Source organism: Macaca nemestrina, chromosome 1 (genome assembly GCF_043159975.1).
Source record: "Macaca nemestrina isolate mMacNem1 chromosome 1, mMacNem.hap1, whole genome shotgun sequence".
Taxonomy (NCBI): domain Eukaryota; kingdom Metazoa; phylum Chordata; class Mammalia; order Primates; family Cercopithecidae; genus Macaca; species Macaca nemestrina.
The window spans coordinates 139,775,109-139,802,682 of NC_092125.1; the positions used below are offsets into that span (position 1 = coordinate 139,775,109).

Here is a 27,574-nt window from a genome sequence, read left to right on the forward strand (position 1 = left end):
ATTGTACCTCAGTAAAGCTTCTATAGGAGAAGGAGTGGCAGTTGCATAGGCAGTCCATCTGCCACAGGTACCTCTATTCAACAAGTCTAAAATGAAATTTATCTGCTTCTTAATCTTCTTTTACATACCTCTTTTCTTACATTAGTGGCACTACCAACCATCTAGAATCTAGACATTTAAGCCAAAAATTTGACAATCATCCTACACTTTCTCCCACCTTAACACGTTCAATCCCTACAGATTCTATTTCCTAATTAACTTTTTAAAAACAATAATTTTTATAATAAAAAGGAAAAAATACACAAAGAGAAGCCCTGTCTTGTGACTACTTTATAAAATTGTTTTGTATACAGATGTGGGAGGACAGACTGCTGGACGCTACTGCAATATCTTGAAACCATGAGGGGAAAGACCAAGAGACGTACGATAATGCCCTGACATCATTGCTGAGCTCTAGAATGCCACTTCCAAATTTGTTACATAAAATGACTCTATTACGTGAAGCTGAAAGCTTCTTAACTGACACTATAGAAGAGTTAAATAAAAATGCCTAGTAGAGATATATAGTAAAAACTAGAACTCTAAAGAAACTGCTGGGATCATCATGCAGATATGAGGGTAAACGTGTAAAGACAATAACAGAAACAACAAGGAGTTACCATTTGTCGTCCATGTATTATTTGCCAATCTTAATGCTAAACTCTTTATATATAATCTTAATGCTTACAACTGCAAGCAGATATTATTAGCCTGACTTTACAGGACTCAGACATATTAAGTGACTTGCCCACAGTCAAATAGCCAGTAAGTGACAAAGCCAAAACCTGCCTCAAACCTGATGCCAACACCTGAGATGGTTAAAATAATGAATGCGAATGAGGCTACTGAAGAAGTATGAAATGAAAGGTAGCTAGAGACCATCTATGAACACAAATTTAACAGGGAAGGAAGAAGAGCTGCTTCAGAAGAACAATAAGGACGAACAGCTAGGAAGATTCGAGGTAAACAAACTATGTCCTACCACCTATTTTTAAAACAAAATTTTATTGGAATGCACTACACTAATTCATGCTTGTATTGTCTATGGCTGCTTTTGCATTACAACAACAAAGCTGAGACAACCAAGTTGGGTAGACGTATGGGTAACAGAAAACCCAAGAGTCTGTCATTGAAAAGAAGGGATTTCTTTTTTAAAGACGTTCTCAGACACGCCAGGTGAGGTGTCTCACGCCTGCAATCTCAGTGCTTTGTGAGGCCAAACTGGGAGGATCCCTTGGGGCCAGGAGTTCGAGGATGCAATGAGCTATGATCATTGCCACTGCACTCCAGCCTGGGAAAGAGAGTGAGACCCTGTTCCTTAAAAAAAAGAAAAAAAGAAGACAAGACACTTTGGGAGGCCAAGGCAGACAGATCATTTGAGGTCAGGAGTTTGACACTAGCCTGACCAACATGCTGAAAACCTGTGTCTACCAAAAATAAAAAAAATTAGCCAGGCATGGTGGCTCACTCCTGTAGTCTCAGCTACTCAGGAGGTTGAGGTACGAGAATTGCTTGAATCTGGAAGGCGAAGGTTGCAGTGAGCTGAGATCGTGCCACTGCACTCCAACCTGGGTGACAGAGTGAGGCTCTGTCTCAAAAGAAAAAAAAAAAGAGAAAGAGGAAGAAGAAGAGGAAAAGAAGAGGAGGAGAAAGAAGAGGGTGAAGAAGAAGAAGTTGTTCTAAGAAACAGTCAACTCATCAAAGATAATAAAACAGGTACCTAAAGTATCCACGGAATTTAGCAATTACCAGGTGATTTAACAATGTGGTTATGACAGGCACAGTCTCCAACCTATAAATGGGGTTGTATTCTAGAAATTACTTTTAAGTTCAGTGGTTTGCAAGCACAAACTCATGAACTGCATTAAATAAGTCAAATTGGCCGGGCGCGGTGGCTCAAGCCTGTAATCCCAGCACTTTGGGAGACCGAGACGGGCGGATCACGAGGTCAGGAGATCGAGACCATCCTGGCTAACACGGTGAAACCCCGTCTCTACTAAAAAATACAAAAAACTAGCCGGGCGAGGTGGCGGGCGCCTGTAGTCCCAGCTACTCGGGAGGCTGAGGCAGGAGAATGGCGTAAACCCGGGAGGCGGAGCTTGCAGTGAGCCGAGATCGCGCCACTGCACTCCAGCCTGGGTGACAGAGCCAGATTCTGTCTCAAAAAAAAAAAAAAAAAAAAAAAGTCAAATTTAAGCAAAAAGCATTTCATAGAGTGAGTAGTTTCAAAGATTGACTACATTTTTATATACCAACATTTTAAACATTGTTTAGGGTCCCAGTATGTAGTGGACACATTTTAACTACCTCTATGACTACCCTTCTTCTGCAACAGCTTGTGGAGACATATTTCTGCTCATCAAAAAGCCATGTTATTTCACACACTTCCCAACTCCCTAACAGTTTGGTAGAACCACGTGGTCAATTCTGCATTGGGCTATGACCTCTCTGTAAGTACAGGCTGAAGCATTTAGAGCTTGTGTACAACCCTCTGGGCTCCCTTATTCTCTGCTGAAGCAATCGTGGAGGTTGAATGATGGGATGAAGATGAAAAGAGTATGGATCCTTGAGTTACCACATGAGCTGTCTGAACTTGTAACAGACTTCACATGATTAAGAGTGTTAATAAGTAAGTGTTTAGTTAGTTTAGTCTCTGGGATTTGGAATTTAATATTCTAGTATAGCCTAACATATCCTAAAATACAGCTCCTCCACTGTCATGCCTATGAACCTGTGGTCGTGGTGACCACATATTAAGGTCTGGGAGTATTCATTTGATCCAGGTCCATTAATCTAAGCCAATGAAAGTCAATCCTAAAATTTCTGTTGTAATTCTTAGGAAGGCATGCTCTCTTTCTGCTGAAGTTGTTAAACTGATAGGACATAATCTTAAGGCCATGGGAAAAGAGCCTACTGGGAAATTAAACCAACACAGAGAAAAGCAAAGCCAAGAAGAAAGATCCAAAACACTTCTCTAAGTGCCTGGATCCCTAAATTTTTCACTCAAACAAGCCAGTAAATTCCTTTCTTTGTTTAAACCAATCTGAGTTAGGCTTCTGATACTTGAAAGAATTATGAGTACTACCGACGGCAACCACAGAAGTCATTAATAGCTTAAACATCACATAAATAACACTAATTGGAACTCTAGCTTCTGGGAGGAAGAGCACATGTAACACAAGAGGTAAGGGGAAGAGGAAGAAAATAACTCTGTATTTTGAACATGCAAGGTAGTCCTAAGCAATTTTAAAAATAAATTCATCTTGAATCCCTGTATGTAAAACTCACACATCTATAGGTGACTCATCCCAAACCCCAATATCCTGAGCCCTCAGATGCCATACACAGGTCACTAAAGACTCCATTCAAGTCAACCCTGCAACCTGAAAAACTACAGCACTGTCCAAGACGTTCTTCTCATTTGTCACCAAATCCAAATTTATAGGAAAACATATGCTCTGAAAGAAGACACACCAAATTATTATAAGACAGGGTCTCACTCTGTCACCCAGGCTGGAGTACAGTGGTGCAATCTGGGCTCACTAAAACCTCCACCTCCTGGGTCAAGCAATCCTCCCACCTCAGCCTGCCAGGTAGCTCGGACAACAGACACATGTCATCACGCCTGGCTAATTTTTTTGTATTTTTAGTAGAGATGGGGTTTCACCATGTTGGATCCACCTCCCAAAGTGCTGGGATTATGGGCGTTAGCCACTGCCCCAGCTAACACACCAAATTATTAATAGTACTCACTTCTCAGGAGAGGAACTGGGAAGGGACTTGAATTTAAATGTTATAATGATCATATAATGCTTTCATAAAATAAAACTAGGCCAGGCATGGTGGCTCACCTGAGGTCAGGAGTTCAATACCAGCCGGGCCAACATGGCAAAACTCCATCTCTACTAAAAATACAAAAATTAGCCACATGTGGTGGTGCACACCTATAATCCCAGCTACTAGGGAGGCTGAGGCAGGAGAATTGCTTGAACCTGGGCAGCGGAGGTTGCAGTGAGCCAAGATCGTGCCACTTCACTCCAGCCTGGGAGAAAGAGCGAAACTCCGTCTCATAAATAAATAAATAAAACTAATAATAAAAATATACAATAAGAATGTATTCTTCCGAAGCAGCTGATCTCATTTGGGCCTTCTGAAAAAACAGTCTAAAGTCAACAAAAAGTCATACAAAGGGATGAATGGTTCAGTAAGTCCCGCAAATCCCTGCTTTGCAGTTTTAACACAATATGCTTATTAGCTCAAATAAATTTTAATATGTAAGTGCAAAGTATTCAGGTCATTCCTAAACTAAAAATATTTCAGACAATTCATCTAGTTTAAGAAATCTGCCCTTAACGTTACTTCCCCTAGGCTCTTTTTCTGTTCGCCCCTCTTCTAAATCCAAATTCTCCACCAAACTGATAGCAGTTTACGTATGAGACATGTTTTTAGTATGTTGTCATAAATCAGGAGTTAACTGAAACACAAAGTTTTATATACACACAGTACATATTACAGAAATTATAATAGATTCCACAGATAAGCTGGTACATTGTTTGGGGGGAAGGGGAGGGAGGGACGGAGAGAGGGAGCAGAGAGAGAGAGAGAGAGAGACAGTGAATGTGCGTGTGGATCCATGTTTTTCTATGTACTTTGGCTTCATGCACTTTGGATACAAAAGAAATCAGTGTTGTTCCTTCAGTTGTCAGAGAAGGCTTCTAAATTTAGTGGGCATCTCCAAAGATTATAGCAGTCTATACATATTAGTTATATTTGTGATATTAAATATATCACCCTTTTAAATGTGTATTTAAGTTGTTGATTCTAATCTTTTTATCCATTCCAGTTTTGTCATGTCTATATTTACTTTTGAGTTTCAGTAAAAATTACAAAATATTCCAAATACTTTCTCAAAACATTAATTCACTTCTATTAAAACATTTTGCTGCTAAGTGCCAGAATGTAAACTATCTCAAAAATCTTAAAAGACTGAGAATCACCTCTATACATTTTCAAACTTTCAACATTTGAGAGGCTGAGTTCTAATTACTGTTTAAGAGGTGATCAATATTCTATTTATTTACAAAATGGAATATAAATCATACCATTTCTTCCAGCAAAGGGTAGTATTAGAGATCTGAGACTCACTGACTAGTATCCCTTTTCTTAACCTACTTAAGAGCTGCCAGATTAACACATATGGCCCAAATTGTGGGCTCAGTTAAGTGACCCAACGATAGTAAATGAAATAGCTGGGCCAACGAGATCCCTTTCTGAAAGTTCTAAGACTTTGGACCTGACACAGCTTTGAGGCCAGTATGGGAGCTGAATCTCTAAGACATAAAACTGGCACTGTTGGTGACTGTATTTCCTGCCACATGGAGAAAGTCAGTCTGTGCTAAAAGAATAATGCCACCAACCCCAGAGGACACGGAGGGGGAGAGGCAGGGGGAGGAGGGGGAGGGAAGGGGGAGGGGAGGGGAGGAAGGGGAGGGGGAAGAGGAGGAAGAGGAAGAGGAAGAAGAAGAAACAACAAAGGGCTTTGGCTGTGTTTCAGATACTGTCTTTATTTTTTACTGTGACCTAGCTGTAGACCAAGCCTTCTAGCAGTATGACTATTTCACTTCTTGAACTCAATAAAAAATTAAAATCAATAAATCAATAAATTTATATTGTAAATAAATTTCTCATTATACTTAAATTAGCTCAAGCTGGAGTTTCCATCACTTTCAGCCAAGAATCTTCTCTCTTATAACTTAAACATAAAAGGCATCCATTGCAAAAGAATGAAGCGGGGCCAGGCACAGCGGCTCATGCCTGTAATCCCAGCACTTTGGGAGGCCAAGGTAGGTGGATCACAAGGTCAGGAGTTCGAGACCAGCCTGGTCAATATGGTGAAACCCCATCTCTACTAAAAATACAAAAATTAACCAGGCGTGGTGGCAGGTGCCTGTAGTGTCAGCTACTCCGGAGGCTGAGGCAGGAGAATCATTTTTAAAAAGTAAAGTAGAGGTTCCTCTTCAAAGACTTTCCTCCCCATCTAATTAGGAATAAATAGTAACTTCTCTTAGAAGGAAAATTTATTTAAAGACATGTGCTAACATTCTTAAATACCTGCTAGCTGTAATAAGGAAATCAGTGTACTTTATGTTCTTAGCTCCCACAATTTAGCCCAAATATTTGCCCTAGCATGCTCAGACTGGTCCAAGCAAGCATTAGGTCATAGCCTGTTCCTCTTCCTTATTTAAAAGTGTTTTTACCTTTCTCAACAGGAAACAAGTTACTTCCTCCTTCCTTTGTTCCCCTCTACCTTTACCTCTTTTTAAAAAAAAGTTGTAAGTTGCTAACCAATCAGGGTGAGGTCCCATTCCAGCTAATGGAAACTGGACACAGCAGTAGGGTGGATGCGTCAGGTTATAAATGACCCTGTCTCTTTGTTCGGTGTACTCTCGTGGCACGAGTGTACCCTTTCTGCAGGAAGTAAAAATGGTCTTACTAAATAAAAAAATTTTATGTTCAAGTGCTATTTCTTTACAGCTCCGAGGAACAAACGTTTCAAACAGTTTGAACCCAGGAGGCGGAGGTTGCAGTGAGCCAAGATCGCACCACTGCACTCCAGGCTGGGAGACAGAGTGCGACTCTGTCTCAAAAAAAAAAAAAAAAAAAAAAAAAATGAAGCTGGACCCTTATAACACATACAAATATTAACTCAAGATGCATCAAAGACCTAAAACTATGAAACTGAGAAGAAAACATAGGAGAAAATCTTTGTGATATTCGATTTTGCAATGATTTCTTGGATATGACACCAAAAGCAGGCAAAAAAAAAAAAAATAGATAAACTGACTACATCAAAATTTAAAACTTCAATGCATAGAAGGGCACAATCAAGAGAATGAAAAGGCTACTTAGAGAATGGGAGAAAGAATTTGCAAATCATATATCTGGCAAGAGGTTAAAATCCAGAATATACAAAGAACTCCTAAAACTCTAAAACAAAAAAACCAAGTAACTCAATTTTTAAAAATTGACTTGAAAAGACATTTCTCCAAAGATAGACAAATGGACAACAAGCATATGAAAAGATCACTAGTCATCAGGGAAAAGTAAGTCAGAAGCACAGGGAGATAACAAACTCACACCAATTAGGCTGGCTACTTGCAAAATAAGGATGTGGAGTAACTGGAAGCTTTGGGTATTGTTGATGAGAATGTAAAATCTTTCAGCCAGACAAAATAGAGTGACATAGAAACCAAATTCTGATAAAGAGGTATGAGAAAAGTAAAATGAGATAGAGACATACCCGAGACCGGGAGGAAAAAGAGGTTTAATTGGAATTACAGTTCCACAAAGCTGGGGAGGCTTCCGACTCACGGCGGGAGGCAAAAGGCACTTCTGACAGACTAGCTGTATTTGGATTGCTCTGTATCTAAGCCTACCCGAAATATTTGGGACTGCTCTTAGTAGACACAATGATGTACATAACACCAACTTGACCACATCACAATGATGTACATGACACCAAACTCCAGTATTAATAGAAAGCTGCTATGTAGTCAAAGGTTTGGCATATGGTCAGAGATCCTAATTTCTAAACTAAACTGAAACACAGATTATGCCATTACTTATTCATTCAACTTATATTTAATCACCCAGTTCCAGAGGTACCAGGTAGGCTTAGTATGGGGTATAGAAATGCACATAATATAATCTCTGATCAAAAGAAATTCAGAGATTTCTGCTTTGGCCAAAATAATGGCTTCCTGTCTTACAGCCTAATTCTCTTCCACTATACCATACTGCCACATTTGAACCAAAAATTTATGTATGCTCTGGGGTGGAGGCTGGGGAATATAATTTCATACAGCACTATCTCTATGATAGAACTGAATACAATTACTTTTACTAGGAAAAAACTAAAATGATACATACTTATCACATATATAGGGCTTCTTTTTTTACTTAGAAATCTTAATCTCTGTTATACAAATAAAATAGTGTAAGTTTATTAAAAGAATGATTGATTTCAGTTGCATATATCTTTGCAAACAAAATACACTCCACCAATTGATCTGAAGTGACCATTTTCCATCAATCAAAATGGACATGATTCAATTGTATGTAACTATGTCTCCAAATGTCATTAGATGCTTGATTTTCTATTTATTCCCATCCTCAAACCAAAACCAAAAATCAGTATCAAACACCAGAATAAAGTTAAACCAACACCATCAAAACACAAGAACAGAAGAGTAAAGGGAGAAAAGAAGAAAACAATCTGGAATTGCCAAAGATTAAGAAATTTTAATCTTGTAATATATTTAAAATGCAATTGTTTAACATCATGAATATAGTTGATATGATTTGGCTGTGTCCTTACCCAAATCTCACCTTGAATTACAGTTCCCATAATCCCCATGTGTCATGGGAGGGACCACGTGGAGATAACTGAATCACGGGAGCAGTTTCCCCCATCCTGTTCTCATAACAGTGAGTTAGTTCTCACGAGATCTAATGGTTTTATAATGGGATTCCCCCTTCACTGGGCACTTATTCTTCTCCCTCCACTATGATTATAAGTTTACCGAGGCCTCCCCAGCCATGCTGAACTGTGAGTCAATTAAATCTTTTTCCCTTATAAATTACCCAGTCTCAGGTATGTCTTTATTAGCAGTGTGAGAATGGACTAATAGTTATTATTTAGGAGAAAAAAAAAAGTGCTGCCTCACTATGAAAGAAATTACCCTCTGCACTAGCAAAAATATGGGGAGTTAACCAAAAGAATTTTTCCCATTAAAGAGGAGGAAACAAACAAGGCAAACCTCTTCCCTTTGGATAAAAGACATACTATAAACAGCAGCTGATAATCCAATCATTTATCAAGTAGTCACCCAAAGCAGCAAATCTCAATGTAGATCATTTCAAATTAAACATGCCTTCTCTCAACTCTTCGTTACTCCTCATACCTCACTACTCCAATAATTCTACCCTTGCTGAGAATCACTGCTATTGAGAATTATCCTTAGAATGGAAATGTGCCAAATTCCTTAAGTGTGCTTCATTCCTTCAAATCACCTATCTAAAGCATCAGTACATAATAAAACCTACTTTCTCAACACAAAATTCTACTTTTCATATCATGAAGTTGTGGGTTCTAGCCACCCTTGCTTCAATGAATCAGAGCTCAATCCTTTTCTTCCAAGTAAGTGAAAATTGTAATGGTTATTATCAGCCTCAGAACAGAGAGAAGGCAAACGAGTCTGCCATTTGATTAGATGAGTCCTGTTACACTAGCGAAACCCTGGCCATCTCAAAAGCTTTGAGGTCTAAGTAGTCTTGGGCAGTTAAATATTCCAGATTACTGAAGTTTTGTCTTATAAGTTATCAATTTTTATTTTATAATTTGTGATAGAAATCTCTTTTGAAGCATATCCTCTTCTTAATAACAAGTGTTTTAAATTACAAAAGTAACACACAATCATTGAAAAGACTACAATTCAAAAGTGTATGAAATAAAAAGTTCCTTCCCTTATCATTCCCTACTCTCATTCCACAAGGGTATCATTGTAACATAATATGGGTGTATTCTTCTAGACCTCTTCAGAATACATACAAATTTTATACAATACTGTATGTACAAACACAAGTAAGCAATAAAATGATGTTACTGTACATTCAGTTCTTACTGTACATTCATCATTCAACCTGATGAATAAGGCTTTTAAGTTTTAAAATGTTGGTAAACCTGATTTTTTTAAACTTAATCTACCACAGCCTTTTTCATCCTTCTTCTACTGACAGGCACTTTTACAACCAGAAACTTTTTTTTTTTCCCCTGCAACGAAGAGTTTTGTGCAAACACCTTTGCACACTTGTGTTTTTCTGCAGGGAAGTTTAGAAATGAAAATGCTAGATTAAAGGACAGATTGGACTTTTTAAACATTTTGAGATACACTATTATATTCTCTGCCTTCTTTAAAATAATCTGATTCTTTTCTTGAGGGCCCAGGATCATTCTTACCAGTATTTACTTTTTCACTCTGTATAATACAGTGATTCTCTTGGGGCATTAGAAGTAGGTTCACTTTTCACTATGGTTTGGATATGGTTTGTTTGACCCCAACCAAAACTCATGTTGAAATCTGATCCCCAAAGTGGTGGTGTTAGGAGACGGTGCCTAATGGGAGGTGTTTGGATCATGAGGGATCCGCCCTCATGGATAGTGGTTTGGTGTCATTTTTGGCAGTGAGCTGTGTTCTCATTCTAATAAGACTGGATCACTTTTTGAGAGTGGGTTTTTTAAAAGCCAGTACTCTTTCAGGTATTCCTTCTCTCTTCATACATCCACACTTCCCCTTTGACCCAACAAAACCCTGCGCCAGGAGCTGGGGGCATGCCTTTCAACTCACCAACCTGTACAACCATTAGTTAAATAAACCTCTTTTCTTTATAAATTACTCAGACTCAGGCATTCTGTTATGGCAACACAAAATGAACTAGGGCACTCCTGCATTAAATTTCATCTATTTTTGTAATTTTTAAACCTTTTCCTTTATTGTTTGTTCCTTCACACTGCCATCACTGTATTACCTAGAGCATTTTTTCTCATTCATTTCTATTGGAAAAACTGAGAATTTTCCAATAGAAATATGAGAATTTAATGTGCTAAAATTGAGATCAAATTAAAATTTAAATAAAATTTTTATTTGTCACACAAGAATACATGTGGTAGCTGCTATTTTAATCTCTCAGAGGCCATTTCAAGCTCTTCTAGATTCTAGAGAAGTAAGGTTCCCAGATCATTAACTTTTGGACAGATGAAACATCATCACTGTGATTATTAATATACTAATAGGCTCCCTGTTTATATTCTCATGTGGAAAATACCTTGTTTAAAAAACAGGAAGACGATGGAATAGGAAATTAGCATAATGTCATTATTCAGTAAATATCATAAGTGTTTATCATTATAAAAATATTATAAGCAAGCTATTTGTGACTCTAGTCTATTCCATCCCTGCATCCAGTCAGTTGGTTACATGCACTATTTTTTTTTTTTTATTATTATACTTTAAGTTCTAGGGTACATGTGCATAACGTGCAGGTTTGTTACATATGTATACTTGTGCCATGTTGGTGTGCTGCACCCACCAACTCGTCAGCACCCATCAACTCATCATTTACATCAGGTATAACTCCCAATGCAATCCCTCCCCCCTCACCCCTCCCCGTGATAGGCCCCGATGTGTGATGTTCCCCTTCCCAAGTCCAAGTGATCTCATTGTTCAGTTCCCACCTATGAGTGAGAACACGCAGTGTTTGGTTTTCTGTTCTTGCGATAGTTTGCTGAGAATGATGGTTTCCAGCTGCATCCATGTCCCTACAAAGGACACAAACTCATCCTTTTTTATGGCTGCATAGTATTCCATGGTGTATATGTGCCACATTTTCTTAATCCAGTCAGTCACTGATGGACATTTGGGTTGATTCCAAGTCTTTGCTATTGTGAATAGTGCTGCAATAAACATACGTGTGCATGTGTCTTTATAGCAGCATGATTTATAATCCTTTGGGTATATACCCAGTAATGGGATGGCTGGGCCATATGGTACTTCTAGTTCTAGATCCTTGAGGAATCACCATACTGTTCTCCATAATGGTTGAACTAGTTTACAATCCCACCAACAGTGTAAAAGTGTTCCTATTTCTCCACATCCTCTCTAGCACTTGTTGTTTCCTGACTTTTTAATGATTGCCATTCTAACTGGTGTGAGATGGTATCTCATTGTGGTTTTGATTTGCATTTCTCTGATGGCCAGTGATGATAAGCATTTTTTCATGTGTCTGTTGGCTGTATGAATGTCGTCTTTTGAGAAATGTCTGTTCATATCCTTTGCCCACTTTTTGATGGGGTTGTTTGTTTTTTCCTTGTAAATTTGTTTGAGTTCTTTGTAGGTTCTGGATATTAGCCCTTTGTCTGATGAGTAGATTGCAAAAATTTTCTCCCATTCTGTAGGTTGCCTGTTCACTCTGACGGTAGTTTCCTTTGCTGTGCAGAAGCTCTTTAGTTTAATTAGATCCCATTTGTCAATTTTGGCTTTTGCTGCCGTTGCTTTTGGTGTTTTAGACATGAAGTCCTTGCCCATGCCTATGTCCTGAATGGTATTACCTAGGTTTTCTTCTAGGGTTTTTATGGTATTAGGTCTAACATTTAAGTCTCTAATCCATCTTGAATTAATTTTCGTATAAGGAGTAAGGAAAGGATCCAGTTTCAGCTTTCTACTTATGACTTGCCAATTTTCCCAGCACCATTTATTAAATAGGGAATCCTTTCCCCATTTCTTGTTTTTCTCAGGTTTATCAAAGATCAGATGGCTATAGATGTGTGGTATTATTTCTGAGGACTCTGTTCTGTTCCATTGGTCTATATGTCTGTTTTGGTACCAGTACCATGCTGTTTTGGTTACTGTAGCCTTGTAGTATAGTTTGAAGTCAGGTAGCGTGATGCCTCCAGCTTTGTTCTTTTGACTTAGGACTGTCTTGGAGATGCGGGCTCTTTTTTGGTTCCATATGAACTTTAAAGCAGTTTTTTCCAGTTCTGTGAAGAAACTCATTGGTAGCTTGATGGGGATGGCATTGAATCTATAAATTACTTTGGGCAGTATGGCCATTTTCACGATATTGATTCTTCCTATCCATGAGCATGGTATGTTCTTCCATTTGTTTATGTCCTCTTTCATTTCACTGAGCAGTGGTTTGTAGTTCTCCTTGAAGAGGTCCTTTACATCCCTTGTCAGTTGGATTCCTAGGTATTTTATTCTCTTTGAAGCAATTGTGAATGGAAGTTCATTCATGATTTGGCTCTCTGTTTGTCTGTTACTGATGTATAAGAATGCTTGTGATTTTTGCACATTGATTTTGTATCCTGAGACTTTGCTGAAGTTGCTTATCAGCTTAAGGAGATTTTGGGCTGAGACCATGGGGTTTTCTAAATATATAATCATGTCATCTGCAAACAGGGACAATTTGACTTCTTCTTTTCCTAACTGAATACCCTTGATTTCTTTCTCTTGCCTGACTGCCCTAGCCAGAACTTCCAACACTATGTTGAAAAGGAGTGGTGAGAGAGGGCATATCCCTGTCTTGTGCCAGTTTTCAAAGGAAATTTTTCCAGTTTTTGCCCATTCAGTATGATATTGGCTGTGGGTTTGTCATAAATAGCTCTTATTATTTTGAGATACGTTCCATCAATACCGAATTTATTGAGAGTTTTTAGCATGAAGGGCTGTTGAATTTTGTCAAAGGCCTTTTCTGCATGTATTGAGATAATCAGGTGGTTTTTGTCTTTGGTTCTGTTTATATGCTGGATTATGTTTATTGATTTGCGTATGTTGAACCAGCCTTGCATCCCAGGGATGCAGCCAACGTGATCATGGTGGATAAGCTTTTTGATGTGCTGTTAGATCCAGTTTGCCAGTATTTTATTGAGGATTTCCGCATCGATGTTCATCAGGGATATTGATCTAAAATTCTCTTTTTTTGTTGTGTCTCTGCCAGGCTTTGGTATCAGGATGATGTTGACCTCATAAAATGAGTTAGGGAGGATTCCCTCTATTGATTGGAATAGTTTCAGAAGGAATGGTACCAGCTCCTGCTTGTACCTCTGGTAGAATTCAGCTGTGAACCCATCTGGTCCTGGACGTTTTTTGGTTGGTAGGCTATTAATTATTGCCTCAATTTCAGAGCCTGCTATTGGTCTATTCAGGGATTCAGCTTCTTCCTGGTTTAGTCTCGGGAGAGTGTAAGTGTCCAGGAAATTATCCATTTCTTCTAGATTTTCTAGTTTATTCGCGTAGAGGTGTTTATAGTATTCTCTGATGGTAGTTCGTATTTCTGTGGGGTGGGTGGTGATATTTCATCATTTTTTATTGCGTCTATTTGATTCTTCTCTCTTTTCTTCTTTATTAGTCTTGCTAGTGGTCTATCAATTTTGTTGATCTTTTCAAAAAACCATCTCCTGGATTCATTGATTTTTTGGAGAGTTTTTTGTGTCTCTATCTCCTTCATTTCTGCTCTGATCTTAGTTATTTCTTGCCTTCTGCTAGCTTTTGAATGTGTTTGCTCTTGCTTCTCTATTTCTTTTAATTATGATGTTAGAGTGTCAATTTTAGATCTTTCCAGCTTTCTCTTGTGGGCATTTAGTGCTATAAATTTCCCTCTATACACTGCTTTAAATGTGTCCCAGAGATTCTGGTATGTTGTATCTTTGTTCTCATTGGTTTCAAAGAACATCTTTATTTCTGCCTTCATTTTGTTGTGTACCCAGTAGTCATTCAGGAGCAGGTTGTTCAGTTTCCATGTAGTTGAGCAGTTTTGATTGAGTTTCTTAGTCCTGAGTTCTAGTTTGATTGCACTGTGGTCTGAAAGACAGTTTGTTATAATTTCTATTCTTGTACATTTGCTGAGGAGTCCTTTACTTCCAATTATGTGGTCAATTTTGGAATAAGTGCGATGTGGTGCTGAGAAGAATGTATATTCTGTTGATTTGGGGTGGAGAGTTCTATAGATGTCTATTAGGTCTGCTTGCTGCAGAGATGAGTTCAATTCCTGGATATCCTTCTTAACTTTCTGTCTTGTAGATCTGTCTAATGTTGACAGTGGGGTGTTGAAGTCTCCCATTATTATTGTATGGGAGTCTAAGTCTCTTTGTAAGTCTCTAAGGACTTGCTTTATGAATCTGGGTGCTCCTGTATTGGGTGCATATATATTTAGGATAGTTAGCTCTTCCTGTTGAATTGATCCATTTACCATTTTGTAATGGCCTTCTTTGTCTCTTTTGATCTTTGATGGTTTAAAGTCTGTTTTATCAGAGATTAGTATTACAACCCCTGGTTTTTTTAATTCTCCATTTGCTTGGTAGATCTTCCTCCATCCCTTTATTTTGAGCCTATGTGTGTCTCTGCATGTGAGATGGGTCTCCTGAATACAGCAGACTGATGGAGCTTGACTTTTTATCCAGTTTGCCAGTCTGTGTCTTTTAATTGGAGCATTTAGTCCATTTACATTTAAGGTTAATATTGTTATGTGTGAACTTGATTCTGCCGTTATGATATTAACTGGTTATTTTGCTCGTTAGTTGATGCAGTTTCTTCCTAGCTTCGATGGTCTTTACATTTTGGCATGTTTTTGCAATGGCTGGTACCGGTTGTTCCTTTCCGTGTTTAGCGCTTCCTTCAGGGCCTCTTGTAAGGCAGGCCTGGTGGTGACAAAATCTCTAAGCATTTGCTTATCTGTAAAGGATTTTATTTCTCCTTCACTTATGAAACTTAGTTTGGCTGGATATGAAATTCTGGGTTTAAAATTCTTTTCTTTAAGAATGTTGAATATTGGCCCCCACTCTCTTCTGGCTTGGAGAGTTTCTGCCGAAAGATCTGCTGTTAGTCTGATGGGCTTCCCTTTGTGGGTAACCCGACCTTTCTCTCTGGCTGCCCTTAAGATTTTTTCCTTCATTTCAACTTTGGTGAATCTGACAATTATGTGTCTTGGAGTTGCTCTTCTCGAGGAGTATCTTTGCGGCGTTCTCTGTATTTCCTGAATTTGAATGTTGGCCTGCCTTACTAGGTTGGGGAAGTTCTCCTGGAAGATATCCTGAAGAGTGTTTTCCAACTTGGTTCCATTTTCTCCCTCACTTTCAGGCACCCCAATCAGACGTAGATCTGGTCTTTTTACATAATCCCATGCTTCTTGCAGGCTTTGTTCATTACTTTTTCTTCTTTTTTCTTTGGATTTCTCTTCTCGCTTCATTTCATTCATCTGATCCTCAATCGCTGATACTCTTTCTTCCAGTTGATCGAGTCGGTTACTGAAGCTTGTGCATTTGTCATGTATTTCTCGTGTCATGGTTTTCACTCTGCCCGTTCGTTTATGGCCTTCTCTGCATTACTTATTCTGGTTTTCAATTCTTCCACTCTTTTTTCAAGATTTTTAGTTTCTTTGTGCTGGGTTCGTAATTCCTCCTTTAGCTCTGAGAAGTTTAATCAACTGAAGCCTTCTACTCTCATCTCATCAAAGTCATTCTCCGTCCAGCTTTGATCCGTTGCTGGTGATGAGCTGCGTTCCTTTGGAGGGGGAGATGTGCTCTTATTTTTTGAATTTCCAGCTTTTCTGCCCTGCTTTTTCCCCATCTTTGTGGTTTTATCTGCCTCTGGTCTTTGATGATGGTGATGTACTGATGGGGTTTTGGTGTAGGTGTCCTTCCTGTTTGATAGTTTTCCTTCTAACAGTCAGGACCCTCAGCTGTAGGTCTGTTGGAGATTGCTTGAGGTCCACTCCAGACCCTGTTTGCCTGGGTATCAGCAGCAGAGGCTGCAGAAGATAGAATATTTCTGAACAGCGAGTGTACCTGTCTGATTCTTGCTTTGGAAGCTTCCTCTCAGGGGTGTACTCCACCGTGTGAGGTGTGGGGTGTCGGTCTGCCCCTAGTGGAGGATGTCTCCCAGTTAGGCTACTCAGGGGTCAGGGACCCACTTGAGCAGGCAGTCTGTCCATTCTCAGATCTCAACCTCTCTGTTGGGAGATCCACTGCTCTCTTCAAAGCTGTCAGAGTCGCTTGCATCTGCAGGGGTTTCTGCTGCTTTTTTGTTGTTGTTGTTGTTGTTGTTGTTGTTGTTGTTGAGCTGTGCCCTGTCCCCAGAGGTGGAGTCTACAGAGACTGGCAGGCCTCCTTAACTGCTGTGAGCTCCACCCAGTTCGATCTTCCCAGGGCTTTGTTTACCTACTTAAGCCTCAGCAATGGCGGGCGCCCCTCCCCTAGCCTCGCTGCTGCCTTGCGGTTAGATCGCAGACTGCTGTGCTAGCAATGAGGAAGGCTCCGTGGGCGTGGGACCCTCCCGACCAGGTGTGGGATATAATCTCCTGGTGTGCCTGTTTGCTTAAAGCGCAGTATTCGGGTGGGAGTTACCCGATTTTCCAGGTGTTGTGTGTCTCAGTTCCCCTGGCTAGGAAAAGGGATTCCCTTCCCCCTTGTGCTTCCCAGGTGAGGCGATGCCTCGCCCTGCTTCAGCTCACGCTGATCGGGCTGCAACAGCTGACCAGCACCGATTGTCCGGCACTCCCCAGTGAGATGAACCCAGTACCTCAGTTGAAATGCAGAAATCACCTGTCTTCTGTGTCGCTGGCACTGGGAGCTGGAGACTGGAGCTGTTCCTATTCAGCTATCTTGCTCCGCCCGACTACATGCACTATTATAGTGGATATATGAGGCACTCAAGTATCTCCCCCTTCCTTCTGGGACCACTAGTTTAAATTAATTTTGAGTAACTATCCTCCCCCCATCATTAGCTGTAAGTCGATATTAGTGAATTGTTCAAGATAAGCACATAACCTAACCAAAGTCAGTATGACTAAAGGAGACCCTCTGCTAGTATTTCTGGAGAAAAGAAGCTTGGTGCAGGCTTGCATTTCCCCTTACTTTCATCCCCCTTTCCCTTCTTCCATTCCCCTACTCCCTCTTTCCCTCCCTTCCTTTCTCCCCAAAGGTACAATAGAGAAGACCATCATTCTTCTCCAGAATATGGGGGTATGAAGATGTAAAACTTAGAGCTAAAGGAATAGAGAGGATGGTATGAATGGAACCTGAGAATGAAGAGAACAAGAGGGAGTACAGTCAAGAAATGGGGCCTGAAGACTATTTGACCCCTGAATCAAAATACGCCTGGACTTTGTAGTCATGTCTGCCTGTTTAGGTTGCATTTTTTTGGTCACTTCAGGTCACTTTTTTATCCTAAACCCTACAGCTAAAACCTTATACTGGTGTCTAGTCTTCAGACTTCAAGCACCATTTTTACTGAATAAGTTCCAGCAACTACTTGTCACAAAGTCCATCAGTTTTAAGACTAAAATTTTCCCTTTAAAACTTTTATCTTCCAAAACATATTCTAGAATCATGTTCATTCATAATATGTAACTGAATACTGACAGAAACAAACTCAGCTCAGCACACACTCAATTTCCAAGTCTTACAAACTCTGAAGAGAAGAGAAACTGAAGAAATATTCAATACTTTGAAAAGATGACTAAAGCAAAAAGTTAGAGAGGAATAAAAGTATAAAACACAGAATAACACCCAGATATTTCTTTTTCCTGGCATTATGCTCCCCAGTTTTCAGATTTTTAAGTGTCTTTCTGGAATGACAGCTATTTGTGATCCAGCTAGTCAATATTCCTTGTGGTACTGTACTGGTCAATGACTTAATTAACCATTAAAACAAACCAGTTACCTAATTCAATCTAATTCTGATGAAAAACACAGAATTTAACCTCTGGAATATCACACTCCTCTAATATCCAACTGTTTAAACATGTAATTTCATTTCTAAAAACTGAAAAAAAATTAACTTACCTCAATTGTTTCGCATAGTTCTGTTCAATTTCTATCCTCTCTTTAACAAATTTGGCATATCTTTCCAAGAAGTCAATTCCCCATTGTGTATGCTTGTCTAAGCTGTCAAACTGATCCTAGAAAAGGAAGATAAAAATGCATTTTAAAAAGTCTAAAATTTTATCCACATATATTTTAAACAGCTTCTGATATTTGTACGGAGAAGCAATGAGGTATAAAAGGAAAAACCCAGGCTCATCTACTAGTTCCCTCACTTCGCCCGTTAAGACCTAGAAACAGGTCCCTAAGCATAAATCTTGCTACTTTATGCCTGAATGTCTTTGCAAACATGGCTCTCCCAGTTGCAACACCCTCTCCTATTCACTTTTTTGCAGTCAACTCTTCCCCAAATCCCCCCTACCCTGGCCTTTGAGATTCAGTTCAGGCATTATGTCCGCCAGAAAATGGTTCTAAACTCTCAGACTTTCTCCATGTCCCCAAGGCTCCCTAAAATTACTATCTTATTCGTTTGCTATACTATATTGAGGGCCAGAATCATGCATTATTCAATTCTGAACTCCCACAGCCTAAGCACCATGCTTGGTACCATAGCAGGTACTCAACGAATAATTATTTAGCTGGACAAAATCAAATATACCTGAGTTCAAATTCTGGGATCTGCCATTTCCGAGATGTTTGAAACTGCGCAAGCTAACAAGGCTCCTTGAATGTTTTCCCATCTTAAAATGGAAATCCCATCACCCACTTAACAGGATTGTGGTGATGTTATTAAACATGTTCTGCAATGCAGGAAATATGATAATGACATATAATAGAGTATCACTGTCCTACAAGGCTCTTTCAGTCCTCACAGATGCCACCTCCTGCCAGAGAAACCACCATTTCCCTTGCTTTAACAAGCTCCAAACTGACTAATAACTTGGTGCTGTCTTCCTCTCATATATCAAGTCTGCAGTGCTGAAAAAATATTCAAGTATCATCCCTTTCCATATTTACAGCTTGTTTTAAAATCACTTGTGGTTTAGTCACATTATTTACAAATTATCTCCTTTTGACTTTTATCTCTTTCTCTACCTTAAACCATCAAAAAGAAATTCTAAAAGCAAGTTGCCACTCTAATACTATTCTTCCAAGCTTTCTGATTATCATCTGGTTTTCAAAATATATTTGAATACAGCAAGAAAATGCATTGCTCAGTAAACTCAATCTGCATAATATTAACTACTGTAAATTAGAATTCTCATCAAACTGAAACTGAAATATACTCAATGAAAAACAATTCCAAAAAAAAAAAAAAAACACTTCAAAGCTGAAACAATCTTCCTTTATTTTTCTAAATTGCTTCAAAGGCTTCTCTTCCCACAATCTTCTTCACCAAATTTTATATTACGCTTCTTTATCCTCTAGATTAAGTCTCCAAATTTTAAATTCCAAACCCCATCAGTAAAAAACCTGAACAAAAACTATATGTAGTTATTTATATATTAAATGATATACTATTGAATTATGTAGTTATGAAATCCACAATAGAAATTTTAAAAAGAGATGAAAATGAAACGAACATTATTTTTAAACAGCTTTTTTTTTTTTTTTTAAAACATACTTGACAAACAAATGCCTTTGAGCAATGACTTTTAAAATATTATGGCCAGGCGCGGTGGCTCAAGCCTGTAATCCCAGCACTTTGGGAGGCCGAGGTGGGCGGATCACTTGAGGTCCGGCGTTCGAGGCCAGCCTGGTCAACATGGTGAAACCCTGTCTCCATTAAAAACACAAAAATTGGCCAGGCGTGGTGGCGCACACTTGTGGTCCCAGTTACTCAGGAGGCTGAGGCAGGAGAATGGCGTGAACCCGGGAGGCGGAGCTTGCAGTGAGCTGAGAGCGCACCACTGCACTCCAGCCTGGGTGACAGAGCAAGACTCTGTCTCAAAAAAAAAGTTCAAACCCCACTGAAACTAATTGTGATTACTAACTTTATGTGTCATCTAGGCTGTGCAACTGTGTCCAGATATTTACTTGGTTAAACATTATTCTGGATGTTTCTGTGAAGGTGTTTTTTAGATGAAATTAACATTTAGGCCAGGTACAGTGGCTCATGCCTATAATCCCAGCACTTGAGAAGGCCTGGATGGGAGACTCACTCAAGGCCAGGAGTTCAAGATCAGCCTGGGCAACACAGCAAGACCCTGTCTCTACAAAACATAAAAAAGGCTAGGTGGCTCACATATGTAATCCCAGAACTTTGGAAGGCTGAAGCAAGAGAATCTCTTGAGCTCAGGAGTTCAAGACCAGCCTTAGCAACATGTTAAGACCCAATCTCTAACAATTAGCCAGGCATGTTAGTACATGCTTGTAATTCCAGCTACCTGGGAGACTGAAGTAGAAGAATTGTTTGAGCCCAGAAAGTCATGACTGCACTTCAGCCAGGGTAAGAGAGCAAGACCCTGTCGCAAAAATAAATATTAATAATAAATAAATAAATAAAATTAGCCAGGTGAAAGGCGGAGGTGGGAGGATCCCTTGAGTCCAGGAATTCAAGTTACAGTGAGCTGTAACTGTGTCACTACACTCCAGCCTGGGTGACAGTGAGATCCTGTCCACAGGAAAGGAAGGAAAAAGAAAGAAGAGGGGAGTGGGGAGGGGGAGAAGGCAAGAGGGAAGGAAAAAATTAATATTTAAATAGGTGAATTTTAAATAAAGCAGATTATGCTCCAAAATGGGTGAGTGAGCCTCATCTAATCAGTTGAAGTCTTTCACTGAACAGACTGACCTTCCCCCAGCAAGAAAGAATTCTGCCAGAATACTGACTTTGGTCTGAAACTACAACTGTTCCCTGGGCCTACCCTGCAGATCCCAAGCTTCCACAATCACATGAGTCAATTTCTTAAAAGAAATTTCTCTCTATATGTGTATATATCCTGTTGATTATCTGTCTCTGGAGAATCCTGACTAAAACACTGACTTTACAACAAGTAAAAAATTTATGTTTCTAAGAATTTTAAGTGTACAGACAAAATAATATTTGTAGGTGACACAGATCATTTTCAGCAACAAAATTATATAATGAATACATTTCCAAATATTCATCATCAAAATGCTTTCTATATAGCTCAAATTTCTTTGGAAAAGCAGCTATTCAGTCACCATTAAAACTTCTCTTTTATCTTGAAGGCACAGATTAAATTTTCTCAAAAATACCTGGTAGCATACTAGTTAAAGAAAAATGTCAACAAATTTGAAACAGCCAGGAGATAGCAAACCTGTATTAAACAAAGATTTTTCAATTGTCTCTCCCTGTTTCATCTGGAAACACTGTAGTCTTAAAGGTATTATTTTTATAAAACTAATCATAACAAAAATATAACTTAATATTTTGTGAACTTCCTGCTTTAGTTTTCTTTGCTTACCTACAAATGAAGTGAATAAATTCCAACCTTATTCCAATTTCCTTTTTAAACCTCCAGCCAACACACTACTTTATCAGTGGTTAATACATTTACTGTTAAGAATAAATCTTTTTCAATACATCTTTCCATCAGTGGGTCACAAAAAGGTAGTTTTAAACATAACTGCTTTATTGAAACATTATTCATTATTGAAACAATCTAGACATTATAAGGTGAGAAATGTTGGAAACATCTGTACTTTAATGAAACTGTACAACAAACTTTCTGTGTGAAATCTTTTCTAAAAACTACTTCCATTTTTCCATATGGCCTAAGAGTATTTGCTGAGATAATTTATTTTGCTGCCATATTTTACACATATAATATCACTATTCTCACCACAAAAGGAAGAGCTAGTGCTAATGATTTGATACCATTTGGCTGTGTCCCCACCCAAATCTCATCTCAAATTATAATAATCCCCACATGTCATGGGATGGACCTTATGGGAAGTAATTGAATCATGGGGGCAGGTTTTTCCCTTGCTGTTCTCATGACAGTGAATAAGTCTCACCAGATCTGATGGTTTTATAAAGGGGAGTTCCCTTGCAAATGCTCTCTTGCCTGCTGCCAAGTAAGATGTGACTTTGCTCCTCATTCGCCTTCCACCATGACTGTGTGGCCTCCCCACCCATGTGGAACTGTGAGTCAATTAAACCTCTTTCTTTTATAAATTACCCAGTCTCGGATGTCTTTATTAGCAGCGTGCGAACAGACTAATACAGCTACGTAGTAAGAAATGCAGACATTTTGTCTCCACCGCTGATTCCTGAAACAGAGCTTCTAAAACGCTTGGAACTCCATGAGTCGTGGAGTAAGAGGAGCATCTTTTGTTATTCATAATAACCCCCTTTCAATCATACCTAAATTTATGCTAATGCGGTGACTTTGAAGGACAACGGCTGGTTGCTAGAGGAACCAACCAAGTGATTTGAGGGTTGAAACTTTAAGCTCTCCCTACCCTCAAGTCTCCTGGGAAAGGAGAAGGGATGGAGATTGAATTCAATCAACAATAACTAACGATTTAATCAATCACACCTATGTAATGGAGCCTCCACAAAAATCCTAAACCATGGGTTTGGAAACCTTCTGGGTAGGTGAACACATCCACTTGCAGTGCATCTCAACTCCACAGGAACAAAACGTCATGCATCTTGGGTCTTTCCAAAGCTTACCCTAGGTACCTCTTCATCTAGCTGTTCATCTGTGTCCTTTATAATATCCTTTGTAATAAACCAGTAATAGTAAATAAAGTGTTTCCCTGAGTTCTGTAAGCCATTACAGCAAATTATCAAACCGGAGGAGGGGGTCACAGGAACCCCTGATTTGTAGCCAAGTCAGTCAAGTACCCAGAAGTCCAGGACCTGCAATTGATGCTTGAAGTCCAGGCAGTACTATGGAACTGAACCCTTCAACTGTAAGGTCTGTACCAACTCCAGACATATAGTGACAAAACTGAACTATAAGACATCTAGTTAGTGTCCAGAGAGTTGAAGAACTGGTTGTTCAAGTGGAAAAAACTCACGTTTGGTGTCAGAAGGAACAATTTTTCCTTTTAGCAAGAATATTTCTAATAGTGTACTGTCTTTCACCACTAAGTTCAAAATTTCAAGACACTTTCCAGTAACACATATTCATATCATAGCAGCATTATGGAAGCAACCCACTTGTCCATCAACAGATAAGTGAATAAAGAAAATGTGGTATATAAATACAATTAATATTATTCAGCCTTAAAACGGAAGGAAATTCTGGCACATGCTACAAAACATGGATAAATATTGAGGACATCATGCTAAGTAAAATAAGACAAAAAAGGACAAATACTGTATGATTCCACCTACATGAGGTACTTAGAATAGTCAAAATCAGAGAGAAGGAAGTAGAATGGTAGTTGACAGGGAATGGGGTAGGAAAGAATGGGGAGTTATTTAATGAGTGTAGAGTTGCAAGATGAAGATAATTCTGGAAATTTATGGTGGTGATGGTTGTAAAACAGTATCAATGCACTTAATGCCACTAAACTGTACATTTAAAAATGGTTAAGATGGTAAATTTTACATTGCATATTTTACACAGTAAAAAAAATCTTCACCCCTCCACCAAAAATAAATTTCCTGTGGTTCACCCATGCATTCACCATCATAGCTCATTGCAGCGTCAAAATCCTGGGCTTAAGTCATCTTCCAGCCTCAGCCTCCCAAGTAACTAGGACTACAGACATGCCCATGGCTCACTGCAGACTTGACCTCCTGAGCTTAAGTGATCCTTCCAGCTCAGCTTCTCAAGTAGCTGGGACTATAGGCGCGTATCACCATGGCCAGCTAATTTTTGTATTTTTAGTAGAGACAGGGTTTTGCCATGTTGCCCAGGCTAATCTCAAACCCCTGAGTTCAAGTGATCCTCCTGCCTTGGCCTCCCAAAGTGCCATTTCAAATAACCTTCTCAATAATTTCTTAAGAGGGGGAAGGTTACCTCTAGTCCATATGATTATATAGACATTATATCTTTCTTTCTTAATAAACATTATGTTTTTTTCTCAAACACATTAAGAAGCATCAGCCTGGTCATTCTTATCGTTTGCCTATATTCACATTAAAATATTATATTTAATCCATGGTTTCTTTTTTATATTTTATTTTTTAGGTTTTTAAGAGATGGGGTCTGGCTCTTTCACCCAGGAATGTAGTGGCACCATCATAGCTCACCGCAGCATCGAACTCCTGGGCTTAAGCTAATTTTTAAAAATATTTTGTAAAGAAGGGGTCTTGCTTTGTTGCTCAGTCTGGTCTCAAACTCCCGGCCTCAAGCAATTCTCCCACCTGGGCCTCCCAAGGCACTGGGACTATAGGCGTGAGCCACCACACCCAGTCCAATCCACGGTTTCTTTACAGGAAACTTTTAAAATCCAAGACAAGACACCAGGATCAACTCACATTTTGAATACTAGTAAAGTATCCCATTTCTTATTTTTTAGATAACATATAAACAGAAGTTCTAAGTTCTTTTCTCCTTATGTCAGTGGATCATCTTGTGTGCTCTTCTTTGAAGACCCAGGTTTTAAATAATGCATTATCCTTTATCTAATTTTTATCAAGTCCTTCCTACCCTACCAAAATGATTTTACTGGCTTTTTTCTTCTTGTTGTTATCTCTTCCACCAGTGGTTCCCATAAAGAATTCATTTTCTGTTTATCACTTTTCAAGCTCTTTCAGGATTCTCAAAAATTACTTCATCTAAAAAATAGATATCTAAGACCTGTGTCAGACTGTTTTTAAAAACTAAATGTCATTCTTATTTTCTCCAATACTCAAAATCATACATGCTGTGATTCCACTGGATAAAACCTTGGACTATATCTATGTATTAGCTCTCTCCAAAAGGTATTTTTCGAGTTGGTCACCATAACAAATGTGTAAAAGCTCAGCTAATCAGAATATTGAGAAAGTTTGGTCAAATTTCATTTTTCAGTTAATGATGGTTAAGTTACAAATTATAAAATTTATTTAGATACCACTTTTTAAAGTTTTAAATTTATTTTGTAACTGACAAAAACTGGATATATGGATACAATGTTTAATTGTTAATGTTGATTTAAAATTCAAAATAGAACTGTACAAGTAGAAAACATAACAGAAGCCTATAATTGTGTTAAGTATATTTCATTAAGGTTGTACTATACTTTTAAAATAAATAAAAGCCAACTTCAAAAAACAGCAATCAGCTTTTTTTTTTTTTTTTTTTTTGAGACGGAGTCTCGCTCTGTCACCGAGGCTGGACTGCAGTGGCCAGATCTCAGCTCACTTCAAGCTCCGCCTCCCGGGTTCATGCCATTCTCCTGCCTCGGCCTCCCGAGTAGCTGGGACTACAGGCACCTGCCACCTCACCCGACTAGTTTTTTGTATTTTTTTAGTAGAGACGGGGTTTCACCGTGTTAGCCAGGATGGTCTCGATCTCCTGACCTCATGATCCGCCCATCTCGGCCTCCCAAAGTGCTGGGATTACAGGCTTGAGCCACCGCGCCCGGCCCAATCAGCTTTAAAAGGTACCATAAAGGTAAAATACAATACAAGTTTAGCTACAAGTGAAACAAATTATCTTCTTTGTAACAACCATGACCTGGCCGTAGCTCATGCCTATCATTCCGACACTTTAGGAGGCCCAGGTGGGAGAATAACAAACAATTTTTTTACACTAGGTTGTGGTGGCACATACCTGTAGTCCCAGCTACTGGGAAGGCTGAGGATGGGAGGACAGCTTGAGCCTGGAAGTTCAAAGTTACAGAGAGCTGTGATCGTGCCACAACACTCCTGGGTAACAGAGCAAGACCCTGTCTCTTTGGGGTGGGGAAAAAAAAAGTCATCCAGCCTTTCTTTAGTAGTCACACTATTAGTGATCAAACAACTCCAGAAACATGAGAGAAGAAGGCTGGAAAGCAAGGAATGGTTTTAATCACCACAATATAAAGTAGAAAGTTTTTAAATTAAAATATAAGAATCAGCCAGGCATGGTGGCTCACGCCTGTAATCCTAACACTTGGGAGACCAAGGTGGGAGGATTGCTTGAGTCCAGGAGTTGAAGATCAGCCTGGGTAACACAGCAAGACCATCTCTACAAAAAATAATTTTAAAAAAAATTAGCCTGGCATCATGGCCCATGCCTGTAATCCCAGCTACTCTGGAAGCTGAGGTGGGAGGATTGCTTGAGCCTGGGAGGTTGAGGCTACAGTGAGCCATGATCACACATTGCACTCCAGCCTGGGTGACAGTACAAGACCCAATCTCTTAAAAATAAATAAGTAAATGATAAAATGTAAGAATCAAAGTCATGAAGTCTTAGATTATCAAAAGTAACATCTTCCAACCTCTGTAGTTTCAAAGCCTGAGATCATACATCTTCCCACTCCGCATGAGCAAATACTTTGGGACTATGGAAAAGGTCAAGGGAAAAGATCATGAAAAACTAAAGAAGTGAAGGTGAGCAGTATTCTGAAATCATCTGTAAGTTAGAAATAAAGAAGAATATTAAGTCATCAAAGAGGCAACACCTCCGAGCTATTCTCTCTACCTTTAGTATTGCTCTTATTCCTATGGATTTATTTCAGATAGAATCTGGAATAAATTACTAGTTAGTAATTTCAGCTAGTTGGACTTACACAGAGTCCAACTTCCTCATTTCCTTGTCTTCATTATCCTCTCACTTCCTTTTCCAACACATTCATTCTTACCATAGCCTGTGTGAAATTAATCTCTGTATCAGTAGTGAGTTCTAATCTAAATCTTATCATCTTATATTTAAACTCAAGAAAGCTCATTTTCTGTTTCCTTTGGGCATTCTTTAATTTTGTAAGATACTTAAAGTTATTTTACTGTATTTACTTGGAAACACAGGAAAATACCCTAAATTAAAGCTGGCATCAGCACAAGCATAAATGTCCACATTATGTAGCATAACTCAAATTATACAAGGTTCTACTGCATAGTAATGTGAGGCAATAAATATTATGTTTACTCAATCTTCTTGCTTTTATCTGTATGTCTTAAATGTAATTTAAAAGAACTATTTTATATATCACAAAATGTTATTTTTTAGAAGTCACTACTTAATATTCAATCCTTGTTTTCCTAATTACTTTGATACAGCCTTGCATCCAAATGAAGTCCAAATAAAGTACTTTTTGGTAAAAAACCAA

At 38.8% G+C, this 27,574-nt stretch overlaps 1 protein-coding gene across 7 annotated transcripts in view; it reads right to left on the reverse strand.

The window, feature by feature from the left end:
• The window catches only part of LOC105485406 (formin binding protein 1 like), a 123,949-nt gene that overhangs the window by 54,032 nt on the left and 42,343 nt on the right, over window positions 1-27,574 (reverse strand). For all 7 annotated transcript variants that reach the window (XR_011612221.1, XR_011612176.1, XM_071077388.1 and 4 more), the window contains exon 2: window positions 18,437-18,552. Coding sequence is in view for 5 of the 7 variants with exons in the window: in XM_071077388.1 (XP_070933489.1) it covers window positions 18,437-18,552 (116 nt within the window). In the remaining 2 variants the exon portion in view is untranslated. The remainder of the gene's footprint in view (window positions 1-18,436; window positions 18,553-27,574) is intronic.